Below are 23,446 nucleotides of genomic sequence, written 5' to 3'. Positions count from 1 at the left end.
CTGTGAGCAGGAAGAGAGAAAGAAAAACTGGACTCATTTCTGATGTGATTTTTTTTTCGCTGCACTGAGGACGTACACAGTCTTTCTTTGGGAGCACATGCATGCACAAGCGCTGACCAGGTTGCTCATGCGTGTGCGCAGGGGGGACAACAACTCCCCCGAGACATAATCTGATTGAGCTAAGTGACGCTGCTAATTCTTGTAAGACACACACACACACACACACACACACACACACACACACACACACACACACACACACACACACACACACACACACACACACAAACAAATCCACTGTGCTGGCTGGAGGCTGTGAGCAGGAAGAGAGAAAGAAAAGCTGAACAGATTTCTGACGTGATTTTTTTTTCCGCTGCACTGAGGACATACACAGTCGACCGAGCTGGTTGTGTGTGTGCGCACGCACTGGGGACAATGACACAATGATTTGACTGAACTAATTGATGCTGCTACACACACACACACACACACACAAAAATCCACTCTGCTGTAAGCCATCTGGATGCACAAAGAGCTATTCAGATGAAACGCTGATGTGATTTTTGGCTGGACTGAAGAACTACACAAAGTCTTTTTTTAATGGAAGTCTGAAGTCAGTGCACAGCATCACTGGACGACAAAATGTAAGTCCCTTTTCTGTTGTTTAGAAATTAATAAAATAAATAAATGACAAGGATCCATTTTAGCCGTTATACAAAACAAATAATGAATGTTTTTACATTCTTTCAATGGAACAAATATTTAATTTGGTGAAAGCTGGAACAAATCATTCAATTCGGCTTCTCATTGAATGATTTGTTCCAGCTTTCACCTCATGAAATATTCCCGCACACTCACATCACCTCAATTCAGAAAATGGACTGTTTCAAGTTTAGTGCACATAAACGATGTCAAATGTATATGTGTCGTCTTAATTCTGATGTGTGCCATTATTACAGTAAACAAGTAATAATTGTGGATTAATTGCTGTATCTTGTCTGTGGTAACTTGGGTGTGGTCGTAATCTCGTTGTTGTTGCACTTGTGTAATGACAATAAATCTATCCTAATGTCCTAATAGAACTCAAACATTCATTATTTGTATCCTATCTCACAGTTTTTGCATTAGCAGCTAGCGTTAGCATTCCAAACCAGGCACTGACTGTTCAGGTCTGTCCATGATAAAATCACCAATGACTGATGGACGAACACTGCAGCTATTGATCAACTTCAGAAACACTTAAAAATGATTGTTTATTGAGGCTCGTTGCTGATGAGAGGAAGGGGGCGCTCTTCCCCAAGAAATGAGCCAAACCGTTTCACTCTGACCCAATGACCATCTGGCCCTCTCCAAAATCTAGGCAAATCCCCTCAACTACTTTTTCAGGTTTTTCTACAGAGTGATCACATGACCTCCATCTTCTGTTACAAGCAAAAATAAAATAATAAAATAAAAGCTTCATGTCAGCATCCACTTTGTGTTTGGACTTCATAAATAATGTAACGTGGCTGATGGTTCATGATTACCTCATCACTTCAGCACCACCGAAACACAAAGACAAGAGAGAACAATCAATGACACACCGATCAATACTTCACTGATCAGGCTGATCAGCTTCAGCTGTCAGTCACACGGAGGTCTGACAAAAACCCACTGAAGACAGGGAACTGCAGATATTACATAACAAGGGAGGGAGGTGTGTGAGCACAGACGACTCCCCGTCCGCATCATCACACCCAACAAAGGAGCAACACACACACACACAAAAAGAAAACAAAAAACCAAACAGTTTTTTCCAGTAATTTCATCACGTCTGCAGCTGTGACCGAGAACTGTTAATGATTAAAATGGTTCTGTGTTAAACAGTTCAGATGTGCCGTAACATCACCTGTGAAGACTTTTTTTTTTTTTTTACAGCAGTGACAGTTTCAACCCGACAGGTTTGATCTATTAGTGGAAACTAATCAATCTGATCAGTGGGACATCTGGTCTGTTTCATACAGTGTTTCACTGCACTGACATCGCAAAAACTAACGTCTGCATCAAACCTGAAACTACAGCTGCACTGTGTGTAGCAACGCAGACAGTCATATGAAATAAATATTAAAAACGTCTAGTGTCCGTCACACTCACTCAGCACCAAAACACGCCGTGCACGACCACGGGAACACTGGAGGACGTCAAAGAATCCTGAAAAGATCAGGGACAAACACAGCCAACATACATCCCCAATGAATACACACAAATAAAAGAAAATAAAGAGAAGCAAAGAAAAAAATTAAATAGAACTAAAAGAAAATAAAGAGAAGCAATTTAAAAATTAAACAGAAATAAAAGAAAATAAATGGAAGCAATGAAAAAATTAAATAGAAATAAAGAGAAGCAATGAAAAAAGTGGTCAAATAAGGACTGAAATTACAGTGAATCAAAAGAATTATAAAAGGAAGTGTGAGAAAATAAATCGTCTATGACATAAAGGCAAAAAGGAGAGAAAAATGTTTTTAAAAGAACCAGTATGACATGTAAATGAAATGATCCATACTTTATGGAATTCGGGGACAAAACCTGAAAATCATAAAAACAAGCAGCCGTCCATCACTTTGTCCACAGCAAACCATTTCCAGAGGAGCGATAACGGGGAACAATCTGTCACCCGTCTCTTACCGTCCTCCGCCCTGTCAGTCAGCTGCATGCTGCCGCTCAGCTCCTCCCCCTCTAACGCTCAGCCGCTCCGACTCGCTCCCATCCTCCTCCTCCGACCCTCTGAGTGTCAGACAGAAGGACAGAAGGAGAACGAACGACACTCAAAGACCGGACAACCAATGGCGAGTCAGCACAAAGAGAGGCCCGTTCCCTCAGCCAATCACAGACCGGCAGTAGGGGGGAGGGGTGCTTCTTCAGCGAGACAGAAAAGAGGTGTGGAGAGGGAGGAGTTATCCCGTGGAATAAATCCACTGGGATTCACACACACACACCAACAGGTCGTCTCCTTTGTAAGTCTGAGAACAGAAACCGATCTCGAACACTCACTTCCTCCAAACTGCACCTGCAAGTCCACGTGGAGATCAACAACGCTGCTGTATGTTTGTAGTAATACTGCAGCTTCATGAGCATCACGTGCACGAGCACACGTCTCACTGACAATCTGCACAAAATTTTTCTCGCCCATTGTCCGTATTCTCCTTTTCTGTCTCTATTCAAAAGAATTCAATGAATCAGAATTCAAATCTGGATCCTAATCAAGACCAGAAGTAGTCTTGAAAATATTCTTCTTCTTTCGGCTGCGCCCATTAGGAGGCGACACAGCAGATCATTCGTCTCCATCTCACCCTGTCCTCTGCATCTTCCTCCTGCATGTCCTCCCTCAGCACATCCATAAACCTCCTCTTTGTCCTCCCTCTTCTCCTCCTGCCCGGTGGCTCCATCCTCAGCATCCTTCTCTCTATATACCCTGGGTCTCCCCTCTGCACATGTCCAAACCATCTCAGTCTCAGCTCTCTAACTTTGTCTCCAAACTGTTCTACCTATGCTGTCCCTCGGATATGTCCATCCTTGTCAGTCCCAATGAAAATTGCAGCATCTTCAGCACCGCCTCCTGTCTTTTTATAGTGCCACTGTCTCTAAACAGTACAACACAGCCAGTCTCACTACTGTTACAGTCTCCAGGATCCATCAAACGCATCATTACTGAGATGCAGGCTAGAGAAACCAGGTGGTTTGGAGCCATGAAAATTCAGTAAGGTATATCTTCTATTATACATTCCAATTCTAAGGTAGAACTCTACTAGTATTTACTAAAATATGTCTAAATATCTAAAAAAAGAAGAGTAGAGCCACTTAGGTGCCTGGTCTTGAGAACCAGGGATGACTCTAGGACAACAACCGGTTCCCCGTTGGTTCACACCAGTGTTGGGGATGTAATTACCTCCACCAGCGAAGTTGTTTGTTGTCTGTCTGAACAGCCTGTAACCCACAATTTTTCATATATCATCATGATACTGTTACAGAGGATTCATATCCTGATAGGCAAGAACTGACTCAATTTTCAAGGTCATAGGTCAGAGTCAGGAAAAATCCTGGAAAATCCCTAGCCTTTAACATTAAATTCATCTTCACAAATTCATAATTCTGTTAAAAAATGTGTCATTTCTTTCATGTTTGACAGCATTATGTAGGATGGTATCCTTTATTGCCTGACAAAGTTTTATCCAGATCTGATCCAGATTACAGATTTTGTGCCCATTTAAATTTAACATTGAAAACCCCATTTATAATGTATATTTTACATTATATCTCAATCAAGAGGAGGTGATGGTCTAGTAGTTCAGCGTTGGGCTTGAGACCAGATGATCCTCAGTTCAAATCCCAGCCTGAACAGAAAATCATTAAAGGCCCTTGGGCAAGGTTCTTAATCCCCTAGTTGCTCCCGGTGTGTAGTTGGCGCCTTGTAGGGCAGCAGCCTGACATCAGGGTGAATGTGAGGCATTGATATGTAAAGCGCTTTGAGCATCTGATGCAGATGGAAAAGTGCGATATAAATGCAGTCCATTTAATCAAAAGTGCCCCAGTCACTCTCATTTCTCTGATATGGATTTATCTACACCACCAACATTGGATGGAGATTCCAATTTTCAGCCTGCCAAAATGATAACAACTCAGCAATCTGTGAACAATCATAAATCCTGTGTATCCTACTTTATATGAAACAGAAAACAGCCTTGTTCCTCTTCATTCCACCTACACTGGGTAAGATGGTGTTACATCATCTGTGGACAATCACACGCTGTGATTTCACCAGAAGTAGTGCTAACAGCAGGACAACAATCAATAAAAATGTCCAACGTTTCAACCTCCTCACCCGTGATGGGTACATATGACTGACACAACCGACTTCAACAGTTTGCAGAGAGACATTTGTCCTGCAACAATTACAACGAGGGATCCGGGGACCAGTATAACATTCTTTGGTACTGGATGTGACAGGAAAACCACGACATCTGGGAATTCTGGGAGGGGGGGTGTCTGATTTGTGATGCAGCCGTGGACGATTCTGAATCAATTCAATTCAAATCAAATCAACTTTATTTATATAGCACCAAATAACAACAAACAGTTGCCCCAAGGCGCTTTATATTGTAAGGCAAGGCCATACAATAATTACGGAAAAACCCCAACGGTCAGAACGACCCCCTGTGAGCAAGCACTTGGCGACAGTGGGAAGGAAAAACTCCCTTTTAACAGGAAGAAACCTCCAGCAGAACCAGGCTCAAGGAGGGGCAGTCCTCTGCTGGGACTGGTTGGGGCTGAGGGAGAGAACCAGGAAAAAGACATGCTGTGGAGGGGAGCAGAGATCAAGCACTAATGATTAAAAGCAGAGTGGTGCATACAGAGCAAAAAGAGAAAGAAACAGTGCATCATGAGAACCCCCCAGCAGTCTAAGTCTATAGCAGCATAACTAAGGGATGGTTCAGGGTCATCTGATCCAGCCCTAACTATAAGCTTTAGCAAAAAGGAAAGTTTTAAGCCTAATCTTAAAAGTAGAGATGGTGTCTGTCTCCCTGATCTGAATTGGGAGCTGGTTCCAGAGGAGAGGAGCCTGAAAGCTGAAGGCTCTGCCTCCCATTCTACTCTTACAAACCCTAGGAACTACAAGTAAGCCTGCAGTCTGAGAGAGAAGCGCTCTATAGGGGTGATATGGTACTATGAGGTCCCTAAGATAAGATGGGACCTGATTATTCAAAACCTTATAAGTAAGAAGAAGAATTGGTCCTAGCACAGAACCTTGTGGAACTCCATAATTAACCTTAGTCTGTGAAGAAAATTCCCCATTTACATGAACAAATTGTAATCTATTAGATAAATATGATTCAAACCACCGCAGTGCCTTTAATACCTATGGCATGCTCTAATCTCTAAGGTTGTGATTGTGTGGAGCTCTTGCTTGCATCTATTGGTGGTTGGCTCTCACTGCGGTATTGTATCACTTCCTGTTCCGGAGCACAGCGGTGTTTTGCTGTATCTGTTAGCTGTTTAATCTGCGCAGTTAGATTGATCTAGTTAACTAGATAACGATTTGTTTCACAGTGCAATCTTCACGTGCCTTATCTAAAGCACTCCCTCTGCTGAATCACCTCTAAATTATTTACACATTATTCACTTTGTGTGTTTTTAGGAATCTGCTAGCATAGTGCAGCTACTAGCTCTTAGCCGGTTTAGCATGGCGGCTTCTCCTGTCCCTCCCGCACTTTTCTGCTCTGGGTGTGAAATGTTTAGTTATTCCTCGGCCTCCTTTAGCAGTAATGGTACTTGTAATAAGTGTAGCTTATTCGTAGCTTTGGAGGCCAGGCTGGGCGAACTGGAGACTCGGCTCCGCACCGTGGAAAATTCTACAGCTAGCCAGGCCCCTGTAGTCGGTGCGGACCAAGGTAGCTTAGCCGCCGTTAGTTTCCCTCTGGCAGATCCCGAGCAGCCGGGAAAGCAGGCCGACTGGGTGACTGTGAGGCGGAAGCGTAGTCCTAAACAGAAGCCCCGTGTACACCGCCAACCCGTTCACATTTCTAACCGTTTTTCCCCACTCGACGACACACCCGCCGAGGGTCAAACTCTGGTTATTGGCGACTGTTTTGAGAAATGTGAAATTAGCGACACCAGCAACCATAGTCAGTTGTCTTCCTGGGGCCAGCGCAGGCGACACTGAAGGAAATTTGAAACTGCTGGCTAAGGCTAAGCGTAAATTTGGTAAGATTGTAATTTACGTCAGCAGTAATGACACCCGGTTACGCCAATCGGAGGTCACTAAAATTAACATTGAATCGGTGTGTAACTTTGCAAAAACAATGTCGGACTCTGTAGTTTTCTCTGGGCCCCTCCCCAATCGGACCGGGAGTGACATGTTTAGCGGCATGTTCTCCTTGAATTGCTGGCTGTCTGAGTGGTGTCCAAAAAATGAGGTGGGCTTCATAGATAATTGGCAAAGCTTCTGGGGAAAACCTGGTCTTGTTAGGAGAGATGGCATCCATCCCACTTTGGATGGAGCAGCTCTCATTTCTAGAAATCTGGCCAATTTTCTTAAATCCTCCAAACCGTGACTATCCAGGGTTGGGACCAGGAAGCAGAGTTGTAGTCTTACACACCTCTCTGCAGCTTCTCTCCCCCTGCCATCCCCTCATTACCCCATCCCCGTAGAGACGGTGCCTGCTCCCAGACCACCAATAACCAGCAAAAATCTATTTAAGCATAAAAATTCAAAAAGAAAAAATAATATAGCACGTTCAACTGCACCATAGACTAAAACAGTTAAATGTGGTCTATTAAACATTAGATCTCTCTCTTCTAAGTCCCTGTTAGTAAATGATATAATAATTGATCAACATATTGATTTATTCTGCCTTACAGAAACCTGGTTACAGCAGGATGAATATGTTAGTTTAAATGAGTCAACACCCCCGAGTCACACTAACTGCCAGAATGCTCGTAGCACGGGCCGAGGAGGAGGATTAGCAGCAATCTTCCACTCCAGCTTATTAATTAATCAAAAACCCAGACAGAGCTTTAATTCATTTGAAAGCTTGACTCTTAGTCTTGTCCATCCAAATTGGAAGTCCCAAAAAACAGTTTTATTTGTTATTATCTATCGTCCACCTGGTCGTTACATTTACTCTGATGGACTACCCAGTATTGAGCCGAGTATTCCTTTAACGTTAACTAGTAATGACTTCATGACTTTCTTTGCTAATAAAATTTTAACTATTAGAGAAAAAATTACTCATAACCATCCCAAAGACGTATCGTTATCTTTGGCTGCTTTCGGTGATGCCGGTATTTGGTTAGACTCTTTCTCTCTGATTGTTAAACCATTACTTAAAAAGCCATCACTTGACCCAGCTATCTTAGCTAATTATAGGCCAATCTCCAACCTTCCTTTTCTCTCAAAAATTCTTGAAAGGGTAGTTGTAAAACAGCTAACTGATCATCTGCAGAGGAATGGTCTATTTGAAGAGTTTCAGTCAGGTTTTAGAATTCATCATAGTACAGAAACAGCATTAGTGAAGGTTACAAATGATCTTCTTATGGCCTCAGACAGTGGACTCATCTCTGTGCTTGTTCTGTTAGACCTCAATGCTGCTTTTGATACTGTTGACCATAAAATTTTATTACAGAGATTAGAGCATACCATAGGTATTAAAGGCACTGCGCTGCGGTGGTTTGAATCATATTTATCTAATAGATTACAATTTGTTCATGTAAATGGGGAATCTTCTTCACAGACTAAGGTTAATTATGGAGTTCCACAAGGTTCTGTGCTAGGACCAATTTTATTCACTTTATACATGCTTCCCTTAGGCAGTATTATTAGACGGCATTGCTTAAATTTTCATTGTTACGCAGATGATACCCAGCTTTATCTATCCATGAAGCCAGAGGACACACACGAATTAGCTAAACTGCAGGATTGTCTTACAGACATAAAGACATGGATGACCTCTAATTTCCTGCTTTTAAACTCAGATAAAACTGAAGTTATTGTACTTGGCCCCACAAATCTTAGAAACATGGTGTCTAACCAGATCCTTACTCTGGATGGCATTACCCTGACCTCTAGTAATACTGTGAGAAATCTTGGAGTCATTTTTGATCAGGATATGTCATTCAATGCGCATATTAAACAAATATGTAGGACTGCTTTTTTGCATTTGCGCAATATCTCTAAAATTAGAAAGGTCTTGTCTCAGAGTGATGCTGAAAAACTAATTCATGCATTTATTTCCTCTAGGCTGGACTATTGTAATTCATTATTATCAGGTTGTCCTAAAAGTTCCCTGAAGAGCCTTCAGTTAATTCAAAATGCTGCAGCTAGAGTACTGACAGGGACTAGAAGGAGAGCGCATATCTCACCCATATTGGCTTCATTGGCTCCCTGTTAATTCCAGAATAGAATTTAAAATTCTTCTTCTTACTTATAAGGTTTTGAATAATCAGGTCCCATCTTATCTTAGGGACCTCATAGTACCATATCACCCCAATAGAGCGCTTCGCTCTCAGACTGCAGGCTTACTTGTAGTTCCTAGGGTTTGTAAGAGTAGAATGGGAGGCAGAGCCTTCAGCTTTCAGGCTCCTCTCCTGTGGAACCAGTTCCCAATTCAGATCAGGGAGACAGACACCTCCTCTACTTTTAAGATGAGGCTTAAAACTTTCCTTTTTGCTAAAGCTCATAGTTAGGGCTGGATCAGGTGACCCTGAACCATCCCTTAGTTATGCTGCTATAGACTTAGACTGCTGGGGGGTTCCCATGATGCACTGAGTGTTTCTTTCTCTTTTTGCTCTGTATGCACCACTCTGCATTTAATCATTAGTGATTGATCTCTGCTCCCCTCCACAGCATGTCTTTTTCCTGATTCTCTCCCTCAGCTCCAAGCAGTCCCAGCAGAGGACTGCCCCTCCCTGGGCCTGGTTCTGCTGGAGGTTTCTTCCTGTTAAAAGGGAGTTTTTCCTTCCCACTGTTGCCAAGTGCTTGCTCACAGGGGGTCGTTTTGACCGTTGGGGTTTTTCCCGTAATTATTGTATGGCCTTGCCTTACAATATAAAGCGCCTTGGGGCAACTGTTTGTTGTGATTTGGCGCTATATAAATAAAACTGATTTGATATATGTGTGTGTGTATGTTTTTTTTTTAATCTGATGGATCAAAGTCACCCAGTATTTACCCACTGTATCCTCATTATGTAACACTTATTTTCCCTTTCATATGGCTAGCATACTGGTACAGTTTTGTTTTACGCTTTTTACTCTTAATTCATTTATTAGTAATTGGAGCGTGCCGCGGCCTCAACTTTACCTAAATTGTGAGTCTTTTAGTGAAGTTTAGGGCTCGTGGCCGGTGATCACCTTAGTATTTTTTCTGTTTTTCTTGTTGTTTAATGCTGACAAATTATACTGTATTTGTTGTCTTTCTGATGCCTGATTCTGTTTTTTCTCTGTTTAAGGTGCAGCTCCATCCAGAGATGGGTGTGGTAGTTGTGCTGGAGACCCTCCTGTTCTGTGCACCAACAGCATTTCCTGTATATTTTTTTTGTGAATTGTTCTGTATTTTATGTCTGTATCATGGCCCGAGCAGAGTCACCCCTTTGAGTCTGGTCTGCTTGAGGTTTCTTCCTCAGACGGAGTTTTTCCTTACCACTGTTGCTCTGGGGGTTAGTAAGCCGCGGTCCCATCGAATAATGAAGGATTAAGAAGGAGCCACGCACCCTGTTTTTTTTTTTTTTGTTTCGTGAGCTATTGTGGCAGTATAGAGGCTCTGAGTGGCTCTTAGAGGCATTATCTTCAGTTAACGAGGCTCCTCTCTGAGCGTGGCGCTAATTTCAAGATGTTCAAAATTTAGCAACAACAGCGTGGCGCAGTTTGTGTTCAAGTTACTGCGACGGCTTAGAGGCATTTGCGTGGTGCTTATGAGTCTGCAAAAAGTCCATTATCCGTGCGCCTGGCACCTTCGCAGGACCTGAGAAGCTATTTTTGGAACAGCTCTCCTCTTGCGCACACAATTCCACCTGCTCTGTGCGCTGGACTCTATATAAAATAATTATTTTGTAGCGGATTAATCATTTTCTGCCAACTGTTTCATCTGGACGCTTTTTTTTCCCCTCTCTTTCCTGCTCCATGTGGAATGTATTCTGAACAGCTTAAAGTAGACCTGCATTGAAATAAATGCAGTCAGATCTTTGGACCAAAAAATGACATATTTACACATAAGATCCTTCTGAATGTAGTAAAGTAAATCTGCAAGCCCAGATCTGTCATTCAACGGAGAAATCATTTAAAAATGACAAATTTACAGCTAAAATTTAGCCCGCCGCAAAACTGTCAGCACATCCGGGACGCTGCCGAGACGTCAGGTAGAAGACCCTATCCCAGCATGCATTGCGCGCGCCAACTGTAATTTGTGGATTTACGTCAATTTGCATCTGCACCTTTTTCTTGTCTTATACAGAAGGATCTACTTTTTTAAAACTTCATATTATCTTGCCGCACGTTTGGTGAGTACACATTTCTTTTATTTGTGCTTGAAAATTATTTTGGGGGACTTTTTCATACGCCCGTTTGATTGAGTGGTGTCGCATTGAAAATCTACTGTCTTTTGCCTCCGGTGTTACCGTCGCGGGGTACGGAGGTGGGACCCGCAAAGAATCCAAGTCATTAGAAAGATATAAACCTCTCTCAGCGGCCATGGAGCTCTGCGACTCCGATTACCGAGACGTGCGGCGCTGCGAAAAATCTGTCCTTGCAGCAACAGGTGTCACCGGCCGCTCCACATCAAAACAGCGAGCGTAGTCTCTGGACTTTTGCCAAGTTGGCTGCACCTCCATTCAGTAGACAGGAATGTCAATCAATCAATCAACTTTTTTCTTGTATAGCGCCAAATCACAACAAACAGTTGCCCCAAGGCGCTCCACATTGCAAGGCAAGGCCATACAATAATTATGAAACACAGTCTACGTCTAAAGCAACATAACCAAGGGATGGTCCAGGGTCACCCGATCCAGCCCTAACTGTAAGCCTTAGCGAAAAGGAAAGTTTTAAGCCTAATCTTAAAAGTAGAGAGGGTATCTGTCTCCCTGATCTGAATTGGGAGCTGGTTCCACAGGAGAGGAGCCTGAAAGCTGAAGGCTCTGCCTCCCATTCTACTCTTACAAACCCTAGGAACTACAAGTAAGCCTGCAGTCTGAGAGCGAAGCGCTCTAATGGGGTAATATGGTACTACGAGGTCCCTAAGATAAGATGGGACCTGATTATTCAAAACCTTATAAGTAAGAAGAAGAATTTTAAATTCTATTCTAGCATTAACAGGAAGCCAATGAAGGGAGGCCAACACGGGTGAGATATGCTCTCTCCTGCTAGTCCCCGTCAGTACTCTAGCTGCAGCATTCTGAACCAACTGAAGGCTTTTTAGGGAACTTTTAGGACAACCTGATAATAATGAATTACAATAATCCAGCCTAGAGGAAACAAATGCATGAATTAGTTTTTCAGCATCACTCTGAGACAAGACCTTTCTGATTTTAGAGATATTGCGTAAATGCAAAAAGGCAGTCCTACATATTTGTTTAATATGCGCTTTGAATGACATATCCTGATCAAAAATAACTCCAAGATTTCTCACAGTATTACTAGAGATCAGGGAAATGCCATCCAGAGTAACGATCTGGTTAGACACCATGCTTCTAAGATTTGTGGGGCCAAGTACAATAACTTCAGTTTTATCTGAGTTTAAAAGCAGGAAATTAGAGGTCATCCATGTCTTTATGTCTGTAAGACAATCCTGCAGTTTAGCTAATTGGTGCGTATCCTCTGGCTTCATGGATAGATAAAGCTGGGTATCATCTGCGTAACAATGAAAATTTAAGCAATACCGTCTAATAATACTGCCCAAGGGAAGCATGTATAAAGTGAATAAAATTGGTCCTAGCACAGAACCTTGTGGAACTCCATAATTAACTTTAGTCTGTGAAGAAGATTCCCCATTTACATGAACAAACTGTAATCTATTAGACAAATATGATTCAAACCACCGCAGCGCAATGCCTTTAATACCTATGACATGCTCTAATCTCTGTAATAAAATTTTATGGTCAACAGTATCAAAAGCAGCACTGAGGTCCAACAGAACAAGCACAGAGATAATGTGGTGCCAGCTGCACAACAGACAAGGGCGATGTGAGTGGCCTGCTTCAGCGGTTACCGAGCACGACTCGGTAAGCGCTGCGGAGGCAGAGAGCGAGGCGTCGGGGAAGAACGTCGCCCGCTGTCGATGCTGCTCGCCGCTGATCTGAGCATGCAGAGCTGTATCTCACATTCATTGCAGCTTACTTTTGGATGCTGAAACCAGGACGTGTATAACAGTAACATTACTAACAGATAAAATCAATTTCAATGCGGGACCGGACTGACGGGGCGAGCGTTCCGTCTTCTGCCAAACGTCACTGCAATGTCCCGGATGTACAAACAGTTTTCGCTGAGGGTGAAATTCTTGCTGCAAATTTGACATTTTTAAACTAAGATTTCTCCGCTGAATTACAAATTTGGGCTTGCAGATTTACTTTACTGCATTCATAAGGGTCTTATAAATACATATCAGCTATTTCTTTCTGAGATCTGACCACATTTATTTCAATGCAGGTCTACTTTAAGGAAATTATTTTTAATGTTTTTTATAGCTTGATAAAACAGTTCCGAGCTGTAAAAGTATGTCTGTATGTTGATGAATGTTGTATGTAAAAGTATGTTGATTTAATATCTTGTTAATGGATCACATGAGCTCCCCTGTGTGTGCGCACTGACGCAGTGACTCATCATCACGCTTCAAACGAGCATTTAGTCAGAACGCCAGCTCACAAAAGAAGATATTTCAGTCAATATTGGACGAACACAAAGTTAAAATTTGGGTGACTGCGTGAAAGTGGATGTGCATTTAAAGCCATGGAAGATAACTCCAGTGGAGCAGCTAAGAGCAGGAGCTGTGCGGCAACACAGGTGGACAGCGCGCAAAAGACCGATTTTGAAGACATAACACAAAGTTAAAAGTTGTATCATGATAACTTGTAAGCTGTGGAAGAAAAAATATATATATATATATACATTTTTTTTTTTGAAAATGATCCACAGGTGTATATAATAAAACAGCCACCTCATTCTGTATGCAGAACGGCACCGCGCGCAAAAGAGTGCTTTTGCAGAAATAAATGGATGAACACAAAGTTAAAAGTGGATTCATGTCGTAAAAATGACTGTGTTTAAAGCCAGGGAAAAAATAAAGCCAGCAAGCCACGGATGGAAAGGAAGCCACTTAGAAAGAGCAGAGAGGCGGCTGTCCATGAAAGGACAACAGCAGCATGCGCGCAAAAGAGCGATTTTGCAGAAATAAACGGACAAACAAAGTTTTGTGTGTTTAAAGCACAGAAGAAAAGCCAGAGAGCCGCGGAGCCAGCAAGGAGCACAGAGGCGGCTCTCCAGGAACCCGTGGTTCGGGTCTAGCTGGTCTGGTGCATTACAGGTGGACAGCAGCCTGGCGCACAGCGCACAACTGCGGAACTGTGCAGGAGTGTCTATTTTTGGACTGCGTTAAAAAAAAAAAAAGAAGAAGGGACATCTTTAAATGCTGCTGTGAATCTGTGAACTGAAAACCCACACTTTAAAGGGACCAGGTGTGGGAGGGCTGGAGGTTTGGACCAAACTCATGCCTAAACATGCACCAACATGGCATTATCATGGCACTACCTGGCTTAGTGTGGCTGATGCGAGCCAGTCAAGGCTGTAATGACAGGTCGGTCGTGGATCACTAGAGGCTGCTATGCGGCACATGCGGGGTACAGAGAGGAACATAGTGGCACCTTCATAGTGGATACGTGATAGATGAAAACGTGGGTCATTCTTCGAATAATCATCCCACACCCATGCGTGGCTCCTTCTTCAGCCTTCATTATTCGGTGGGGCCAAGGCTTAAGATTAGACCTTACCTGTGTGAAGCACCTTCAGGCAACTCTGTTCTGATTTGGCGCTACATAAATGAAAATAAACTGAAAATTGAAATTGAAAAATTAAAACATCTAAATTTGTTAAGAAAAAAGAAGATGATAACATTTATTATTTTTGAGTTATTGCCTTATAAGCTTGAGGGGATGGACTCATTCATTCACTCGCTGCATTTTACAGGGTGGATGTCTACACCTTAGGTTTCCTGAAGCCCAGGAACAACAGCAAACTGGCCTAAGTAGAGGTCAACTACTTTTTTGTGGTTATTAAATCCAACCAAATATCTTTTGGGACAAGCAAAGCTTAAGCATTTTCTGACATTTTATAGATGAAACAATCATAAAAATGAATGAACATAAATCAATCAATCAATCAATTTTATTTATATAGCGCCAAATCACAACAAACCGTTGCCCCAAGGCGCTTTATAATGTAAGGCAAGGCCATACAATAATTACGTAAAAACCCCAACGGTCAAAACGACCCCTGTGAGCAAGCACTTGGCGACAGTGGGAAGGAAAAACTCCCTTTTAACAGGAAGAAACCTCCAGCAGAACCAGGCTCAGGGAGGGGCAGTCTTCTGCTGGGACTGGTTGGGGCTGAGGGAGAGAACCAGGAAAAAGACATGCTGTGGAGGGGAGCAGAGATCAATCACTAATGATTAAATGCAGAGTGGTGCATACAGAGCAAAAAGAGAAAGAAACACTCAGTGCATCATGGGAACCCCCCAGCAGTCTAAGTCTATAGCAGCATAACTAATAACTGATCCAGCCCTAACTATAAGCTTTAGCAAAAAGGAAAGTTTTAAGCCTAATCTTAAAAGTAGAGAGGGTGTCTGTCTCCCTGATCCGAATTGGGAGCTGGTTCCACAGGAGAGGAGCCTGAAAGCTGAAGGCTCTGCCTCCCATTCTACTCTTACAAACCCTAGGAACTACAAGTAAGCCTGCAGTCTGAGAGCGAAGCGCTCTATTGGGGTGATATGTCACTATGAGGTCCCTAATATAAGATGGGACCTGATTATTCAAAACCTTATAAGTAAGAAGAAGAATTTTAAATTCTATTCTAGAATTAACAGGAAGCCAATTAAGAGAGGCCAATATGGGTGAGATATGCTCTCTCCTTCTAGTCCCCGTCAGTACTCTAGCTGCAGCATTTTGAATTAACTGAAGGCTTTTCAGGGAACTTTTAGGACAACCTGATAATAATGAATTACAATATTCCAGCCTAGAGGAAATAAATGCATGAATTAGTTTTTCAGCATCACTCTGAGACGAGACCTTTCTAATTTTAGAGATATTGTGCAAATGCAAAAAAGCAGTCCTACATATTTGTTTAATATGCGCATTGAATGACATATCCTGATCAAAAATGACTCCAAGATTTCTCACAGTATTACTAGAGGTCAGAGTAATGCCATCCAGAGTAAGGATCTGGTTAGACACCATGTTTCTAAGATTTGTGGGGCCAAGTACAATAACTTCAGTTTTATCTGAGTTTAAAAGCAGGAAATTAGAGGTCATCCATGTCTTTATGTCTGTAAGACAATCCTGCAGTTTAGCTAATTGGTGTGTGTCCTCTGGCTTCATGGATAGATAAAGCTGGGTATCATCTGCGTAACAATGAAAATTTAAGCAATGCCGTCTAATAATACTGCCTAAGGGAAGCATGTATAAAGTGAATAAAATTGGTCCTAGCACAGAACCTTGTGGAACTCCATAATTAACCTTAGTCTGTGAAGAAGATTCCCCATTTACATGAACAAATTGTAATCTATTAGATAAATATGATTCAAACCACCGCATCGCAGTGCCTTTAATACCTATGCAGGGCTTGACAATAAGGCAATTTATGCACTGGCCCACAGGGCCAGTAGAATCTGAAAGTTACTGGCCCGGATGAAAATATCACTGGCCCATACTTTCACGCCTGTGCCGAACCGGGGGGTAACTGATAAGAATTTTTTAAATCAACACTCAGACATTAGAATTGGGTTTCCTTAATGTAAAAACACTTGAAAACAAACACAAAATTCTTATACTACATGATAAAAACCTTAAAGTGAGTAAACTTTGAAAAAAATGTCGATAGGTAACTGATAGGAATTTTTTCAACACTCAGACATTAATACAAAAATAAATTTATTTCTTGATCATTTACAAAATTAATATGTTAAATTTCATAAACCAAGTTCCCTTGCTAATGTTGTCACCGTGGGGTTTCCACAAGGGCATACTGATTAGACTTTTAAACTGGCGTATGAAATCATACCACATGTCTACCAGGACATGGTATATTTATACTTACTTGTTAGCATATTCTGGCATGGCCCTACAAGTTCCACAGAAGACAACCTCACTCTCCTCATCACGCTCCAGCTATGGCCGTCTTTTCTTCCAGGAAGTTTGCCAAGTTTTCCTCACCCTTTTCTTCTCAAATTCAGCATCAGCAGCCTTCCTCTTCTGTGCTGTTTGAGGGTGATAGCTGTTCTTTCCTTTGCTTCCTGGTTTCTGCCCAGGGGCAGGAGGTTTCAAGAAATTCATAATATTCACTGCGCTCGATCTTGCTTAAGCGAAAATGACGCGTCAATGTTGAAGCGAAATTTGCGCCACATCAGAAGATGCACCTGCAGACGAAGTTTGTCTGCACTTCGGCAATGTTCCCAACATTGCGAAGTGGTGCAACATGTCCTGTCTCTGGTAGCAGCCTGTGAGCAGGACGTATGTCTCTTTTGTCCTTTATTTCACAACTATGATAAGAGTTTTTGGAGGAGCAGCAGCCCCACAGCAGCGGGAGCGGAGTTTCTTTTTCTTTTTTTTCTTTTTTTTTTTAATTGTTTACATGTGCGCGCGTGAACGGGACAGTTGGTCCTCAAGTTGGGTCCTGCAGAGGCAGAAGGACCGCTGAAAGCAGCCATCATCCAGACGCAGCTCCTGCAGCAAATAATGATACTGCCTGAATTGGGAACGTCTCATGACGTTTGTCAGCTTTCCACAACAACTCGCTCCGTGTGATCAAGGTCCGTCATGTTAACTTGACTGACAACCGGAGCCGCGAGCTGAATGGAAGCTCCTCCTATTTGATGACGCACCGGGGTGAATTTTCGCAGCAAAGCAGAGCGACACACCGGGGTGAAGGAGGCGCGTCCGTTGCCAAGCGACCCCCGCGAATTTGTAGCATCTGATCGCGGCCCGGTGTGAACGCGGGCATTAGACTAATAAATCTGCCCAAAAGCGATTTTAATTCTTACTGGCCCATACGGACCAGTGAAATATGAACTTCACTGACCGGAACATGTAAAAAAGGCTGCCGGGCCATCGGACCAGTGCTATTGTCGAGCCCAGCTATGGCATGCTCTAATCTCTGTAATAAAATTTTATGGTCAACAGTATCAAAAGCAGCACTGAGGTCTAACAGAACAAGCACAGAGATGAGTCCACTGTCTGAGGCCATGAGAAGATCATTTGTAACCTTCACTAATGCTGTTTCTGTACTATGATGAATTCTAAACCTGACTGAAACTCTTCAAATAGACCATTCCTCTGCAGATGATCAGTTAGCTGTTTTACACACTACCCTTTCAAGAATTTTTGAGAGAAAAGGAAGGTTGGAGATTGGCCTATAATTAGCTAAGATAGCTGGGTCAAGTGATGGCTTTTTAAGTAATGGTTTAATTACTGCCACCTTAAAAGCCTGTGGTACATAGCCAACTAATAAAGATAGATTGATCATATTTAAGATCGAAGCATTAAATAATGGGAGGGCTTCCTTGAGCAGCCTGGTAGGAATGGGGTCTAATAGATATGTTGATGGTTTGGATGAAGTAACTAATGAATATAACTCAGACAGAACAATCGGAGAGAAAGAGTCTAACCAAATACCGGCACCACTGAAAGCAGCCAAAGATAACGATACGTCTTTGGGATGGTTATGAGTAATTTTTTCTCTAACAGTTAAAATTTTATTAGCAAAGAAAGTCATGAAGTCATTACTAGTTAAAGTTAAAGGAATACTCGGCTCAATGGAGCTCTGACTCTTTGTCAGCCTGACTACAGTGCTGAAAAGAAACCTGGGGTTGTTCTTATTTTCTTCAATTAGTGATGAGTAGTAAGATGTCTTAGCTTTACGGAGGGCTTTTTTTTTTTTATAGAGCAACAGACTCTTTTTCCAGGCTAAGTGAAGATCTTCTAAATTAGTGAGACGCCATTTCCTCTCCAACTTACGGGTTATCTGCTATAAGCTGCGAGTTTGTGAGTTATACCACGGAGTCAGGCACTTCTGATTTAAAGCTCTCTTTTTCAGAGGAGCTACAGCATCCAAAGTTGTCTTCAATGAGGATGTAAAACTATTGACGAGATACTCTATCTCACTTACAGAGTTTAGGTAGCTACTCTGCACTGTGTTGGTATATGGCATTAGAGAACATAAAGAAGGAATCATATCCTTAAACCTAGTTACAGCGCTTTCTGAAAGACTTCTAGTGTAATGAAACTTATTCCCCACTGCTGGGTAGTCCATCAGAGTAAATGTAAATGTTATTAAGAAATGATCAGACAGAAAGGAGTTTTCAGGGAATACTGTTAAGTCTTCAATTTCCATACCATAAATCAGAACAAGATCTAAGATATGATTAAAGTGGTGGGTGGACTCATTTACATTTTGAGCAAAGCCAATTGAGTCTAATAATAGATTAAATGCAGTGTTGAGGCTGTCATTCTCAGCATCTGTGTGGATGTTAAAATCGCCCACTATAATTATCTTATTGAGCTAAGCACTAAGTCAGACAAAAGGTCTGAAAATTCACAGAGAAACTCACAGTAACGACCAGGTGGACGATAGATAATAACAAATAAAACTGGTTTTTGGGACTTCCAATTTGGATGGACAAGACTAAGAGTCAAGCTTTGAAATGAATTTAAGCTCTGTCTGGGTTTTTGATTAATTAATAAGCTGGAATGGAAGATTGCTGCTAATCCTCCGCGTCGGCCCGTGCTACGAGCATTCTGACAGTTAGTGTGACTCGGGGGTGTTGACTCATTTAAACTAACATATTCATCCTGCTGTAACCAGGTTTCTGTAAGGCAGAATAAATCAATATGTTGATCAATTATTATATAATTTACCAACAGGGACTTAGAAGAGAGAGACCTAATGTTTAATAGACCACATTTAACTGTTTTAGTCTGTGGTGCAGTTGAAGGTGCTATATTATTTTTTTTCTTTTTGAATTTTTATGCTTAAATAGATTTTTTGCTGGTTATTGGTGGTCTGGGAGCAGGCACGTCTCTACGGGGATGGGGGTAATGAGGGGATGGCAGGGGGAGAGAAGCTGCAGAGAGGTGTGTAAGACTACAACTCTGCTTCCTGGTCCCAACCCTGGATAGTCACGGTTTGGAGGATTTAAGAAAATTGGCCAGATTTGTAGAAATGAGAGCTGCTCCATCCAAAGTGGGATGGATGCCGTCTCTGCTAACAAGACCAGGTTTTCCCCAGAAGCTTTGCCAATTATCAATGAAGCCCACCTCATTTTTTGGACACCACTCAGACAGCCAGCAATTCAAGGAGAACATGTGGCTAAACATGTCACTCCCTGTCCGATTGGGGAGGGGCCCAGAAAAAAACTACAGAGTCCGACATTGGTTTTTGCAAAGTTACACACCGATTCAATGTTAATTTAGTGACGTCAATTGGCGTAACCGGGTGTCATTACTGCCGACGTGAATTACAATCTTACCAAATTTACGCTTAGCCTTAGCCAGCAGTTTCAAATTTCCTTCAATGTCGCCTGCTCTGGCCCCCGGAAGACAATTGACTATGGTTGCTGGTGTCGCTAACTTCACATTTCTCAAAACAGAGCCGCTAATAACCAGAGTTTGATCCTCGGTGGGTGTGTCGCCGAGTGGGGAAAAATGGTTAGAAATGTGAACGGGTTGGCGGTGTACACGGGGCTTCTGTTTAAGGCTACGCTTCCTCCTCACAGTCACCAGTCGCCTGCTTTCCCGGCTGCTTGGGATCTGCCAGAGGGAAACTATACGGCGGCTAAGCTACCTGGTCCAGCACCGACTACAGGGGCCTGGCTAGCTGCAGAATTTCCCGGTGCGGAGCCGAGTCTCCAATTCGCCCAGCCTGGCCTCCAAAGCTACGAATAAGCTACATTATTACAGTACCATTACTGATAAAGGAGGCCGGGAATAACTAAACATTTCACACCCCAGAGCAGAAAAGTGCAGGAGAGACAGGAGAGCCGCCATGCTAAATCGGCTAGAGCTAGTAGCTGCGCTAAGCTAGCGGATTCCTAAAAAACACACAAGTGAATAAATGTGTAAATAATTTAGAGGTGATTCAGCAGAGGGAGTGCTTTAGTTAAGGCACGTGAAGATTACACTGTGAAACAAATCGTTATCTAGTTAACTAGATCAATCTAACTGCGCAGATTAAACAGCTAACAGATACAGCAAAACACCGCTGTGCTCCGGAACAGGAAGTGATACAATACCGCAGTGAGAGCCAACCACCAGTAGAGGCAAGCAAGCTTAAATGAAAATGTGACTTTAAAATAACAGGTGATAACTTTCATTTGAAGTCCTATTTGTTGACAAAAAGGTGTAAAGAAATATTTTTTAACGTTATTGTGACTTAAGTAGAAATGTGTTGTTTAGGCCAACTTGAGGAAGGTTTAGTGTATCACACTAGAGACACGTCAGAGACAGAATGGTGGTTTTATATATATATATATATATATATATATGTAGAGCAGGTCAAAGTATGAAAGAAGAGGGATTTAATAATAAAATGAGAGCGAGCGAGCTACCGAGCAGGCTGCATTCATCAGCGCCTCCTGGAAACAACACACTGTCCCACATCTGCACCCGGATCCATTCAGCGCTCCGAAGGAAGAGAAGGGGGAGGGAGTCAAATGATACCAGCACAATTGCTGAGGAATGAATGGATGAAGGAATGAATGAATGACACATTGAATTCTGATGACAGTTGTCGAGAAACGCACAAACCATCTGATGGATCTGTGTCAGTGACTGATCTTATGATTAGAAAACACACAGCAGACGGTTTTATTCCTTCCTTCATTCATTATTCCGGTGCCTCTCTTGTTCTGGAACCCCCCCCCCCCCCCCCCGCAGTCACCGGTGCCAAGCAGACCGTATTTAACCATTTCACACGATTAGGACTGAGAAGAACAAATAAAAACTGGAGAGGAGGTGGTGGTTTGAAAGTAATCAGCAATAAGACCTCTCATGGCTTTAGCATTTATCAATACGGGGATCCAGCACAGATCGATGTCTGCCGTCTCTGGGATGGACTATTGTCTCAGAGATGAGTGTGAAGCTTGAACAGCGCCACCATGTTACGGCAGAGAAACACACACGCTGTAAGCACTGCAGCAAAGAGGAGAAACAATCAGCAATACCACAAAGAAAACCTTCCATGTTCAGCTCCATGAATCATTCAGTCCACAAATAAGCAAAAAATAAATACATCACAATTTTCCACAGCCAAAGTCAATATTATTAAATGCTTCATTGTCTCTGAAACCTAAAAATATGTTATTTACAGTGACATAAAACTAAGAAAAATTGGAAACATCACACTGGAGAGGTTTCCAGTTGAAAAATTCTCAAAAACAATGATTCATTTTCTGGGACAGCATCAACTATCAAAAGAATTCTTTGATCACACAGTCGTCTCCCCTCGAACTGCTGCTAAAACCAACCGAGCATCGTCTTTAACAAGACTAATTACAAAAATATGCCAATCCTGGGAACAAAACGATCTCATGACAAATCTTTCTGCTGTCCTCAAACATCGTGGCAGAGATTTACAATACGCTGCGGTCATTCTATGACACGTTGAGCATACTGTAAGAACTGTTAAACTGCAAACGTTTGTAACACACAGAGCAACCAAGACATTAGATCATGACTTGGTATGTATCAACATAATGTAAAGACAAAAATTTCCCATTTTTATGATGTAATGTTCAGATTTTTTTTAAATGTCATGGAACATATAAATTATTTGACAAATTAGTGTTGAGCCATATGCTGACATGTTTAAATCTTACATCAAAAACATTGTGACATATGGCGGAGATTTACACTACTATAATTTGCAGTGCGTCACATATAGCATATGACGTAAAAACTGTCAAACTGCAAAAATTTACAACCTAGATAGAGATATGTTATGTTATATTGCGACTTAGTATATTCACATAATGCAAAGACAAAAATTTTACATTTTTATGACATACCATTAAGATTTTTTTTTTTAAATGCGTGACATTTATACATCTAAAATATTTGACATAAATAGTGTTAAGAAATGTTGTGATGATATTTTTTAAATTGTGTGATTTACATTGTGTCGTGATTATTGTACAACATGTTAAGACTTTTCTTTTCCTAGTTTGACTTATACTCCCCTGCCACTTATGCACCGAAAACTCTCAAGTTTGTTATTAATAGTAATTATAACAACTATTTATATAGAACTTTCCCAAGAATCAAAGCACTAAACAAAATCAACTCCAATAATAAAAGAATAATAGCCAGTAATAAAATAAATACACTACAACATGCACAAAATCCCAAATTAAAGGATTTATAACACAGAAAAAGGTCCGACTTATAGTCCAGGGCAACTTGTATATGGTTTTTCCTCTTCAAGGGGCATTTTTTTGACAGGTGCGACTTACACTCCAGAAAATGAGGTATATGTGACATCTCAATAGTGCTAAGAAATTTGCTATAACATTTTTTTTAAATCTTGTCATAAAATGCCAGCATATTTACACTGTTGTGAATATTCTACCACACATCACAACAGTTAACATATTGCAATGTCACTTTTTTTTTAATTTACAAGAAACTGCAAAGGTTTGCAATATCCAACACAGCTAAGATGCTATGT

The 23,446-nt window shown here is 41.8% G+C and overlaps 1 protein-coding gene across 2 annotated transcripts in view; it reads right to left on the bottom strand.

The window, feature by feature from the left end:
- The window catches only part of pik3r3b (phosphoinositide-3-kinase, regulatory subunit 3b (gamma)), a 44,551-nt gene that overhangs the window by 18,963 nt on the left and 2,142 nt on the right, over positions 1-23,446 (bottom strand). The window contains exon 1 of one of the 2 annotated variants that reach the window (XM_034179339.1): positions 2,665-2,857. The exons of the other annotated variant lie outside the window; for it this stretch is intronic. Coding sequence (XP_034035230.1) covers positions 2,665-2,692 — 28 coding nt within the window. The 5' untranslated portion in view covers positions 2,693-2,857. Of the gene's footprint in view, positions 1-2,664; positions 2,858-23,446 lie in introns of those variants that run through there. 2 annotated transcript variants of the gene reach the window in all.

The sequence above is a fragment of the Thalassophryne amazonica genome, chromosome 10, assembly GCF_902500255.1.
Source record: "Thalassophryne amazonica chromosome 10, fThaAma1.1, whole genome shotgun sequence".
Lineage (NCBI taxonomy): Eukaryota > Metazoa > Chordata > Actinopteri > Batrachoidiformes > Batrachoididae > Thalassophryne > Thalassophryne amazonica.
The sequence above is the reverse complement of the archived record's forward strand: the minus strand, read 5'-3'. Positions and strand labels throughout refer to the sequence as shown.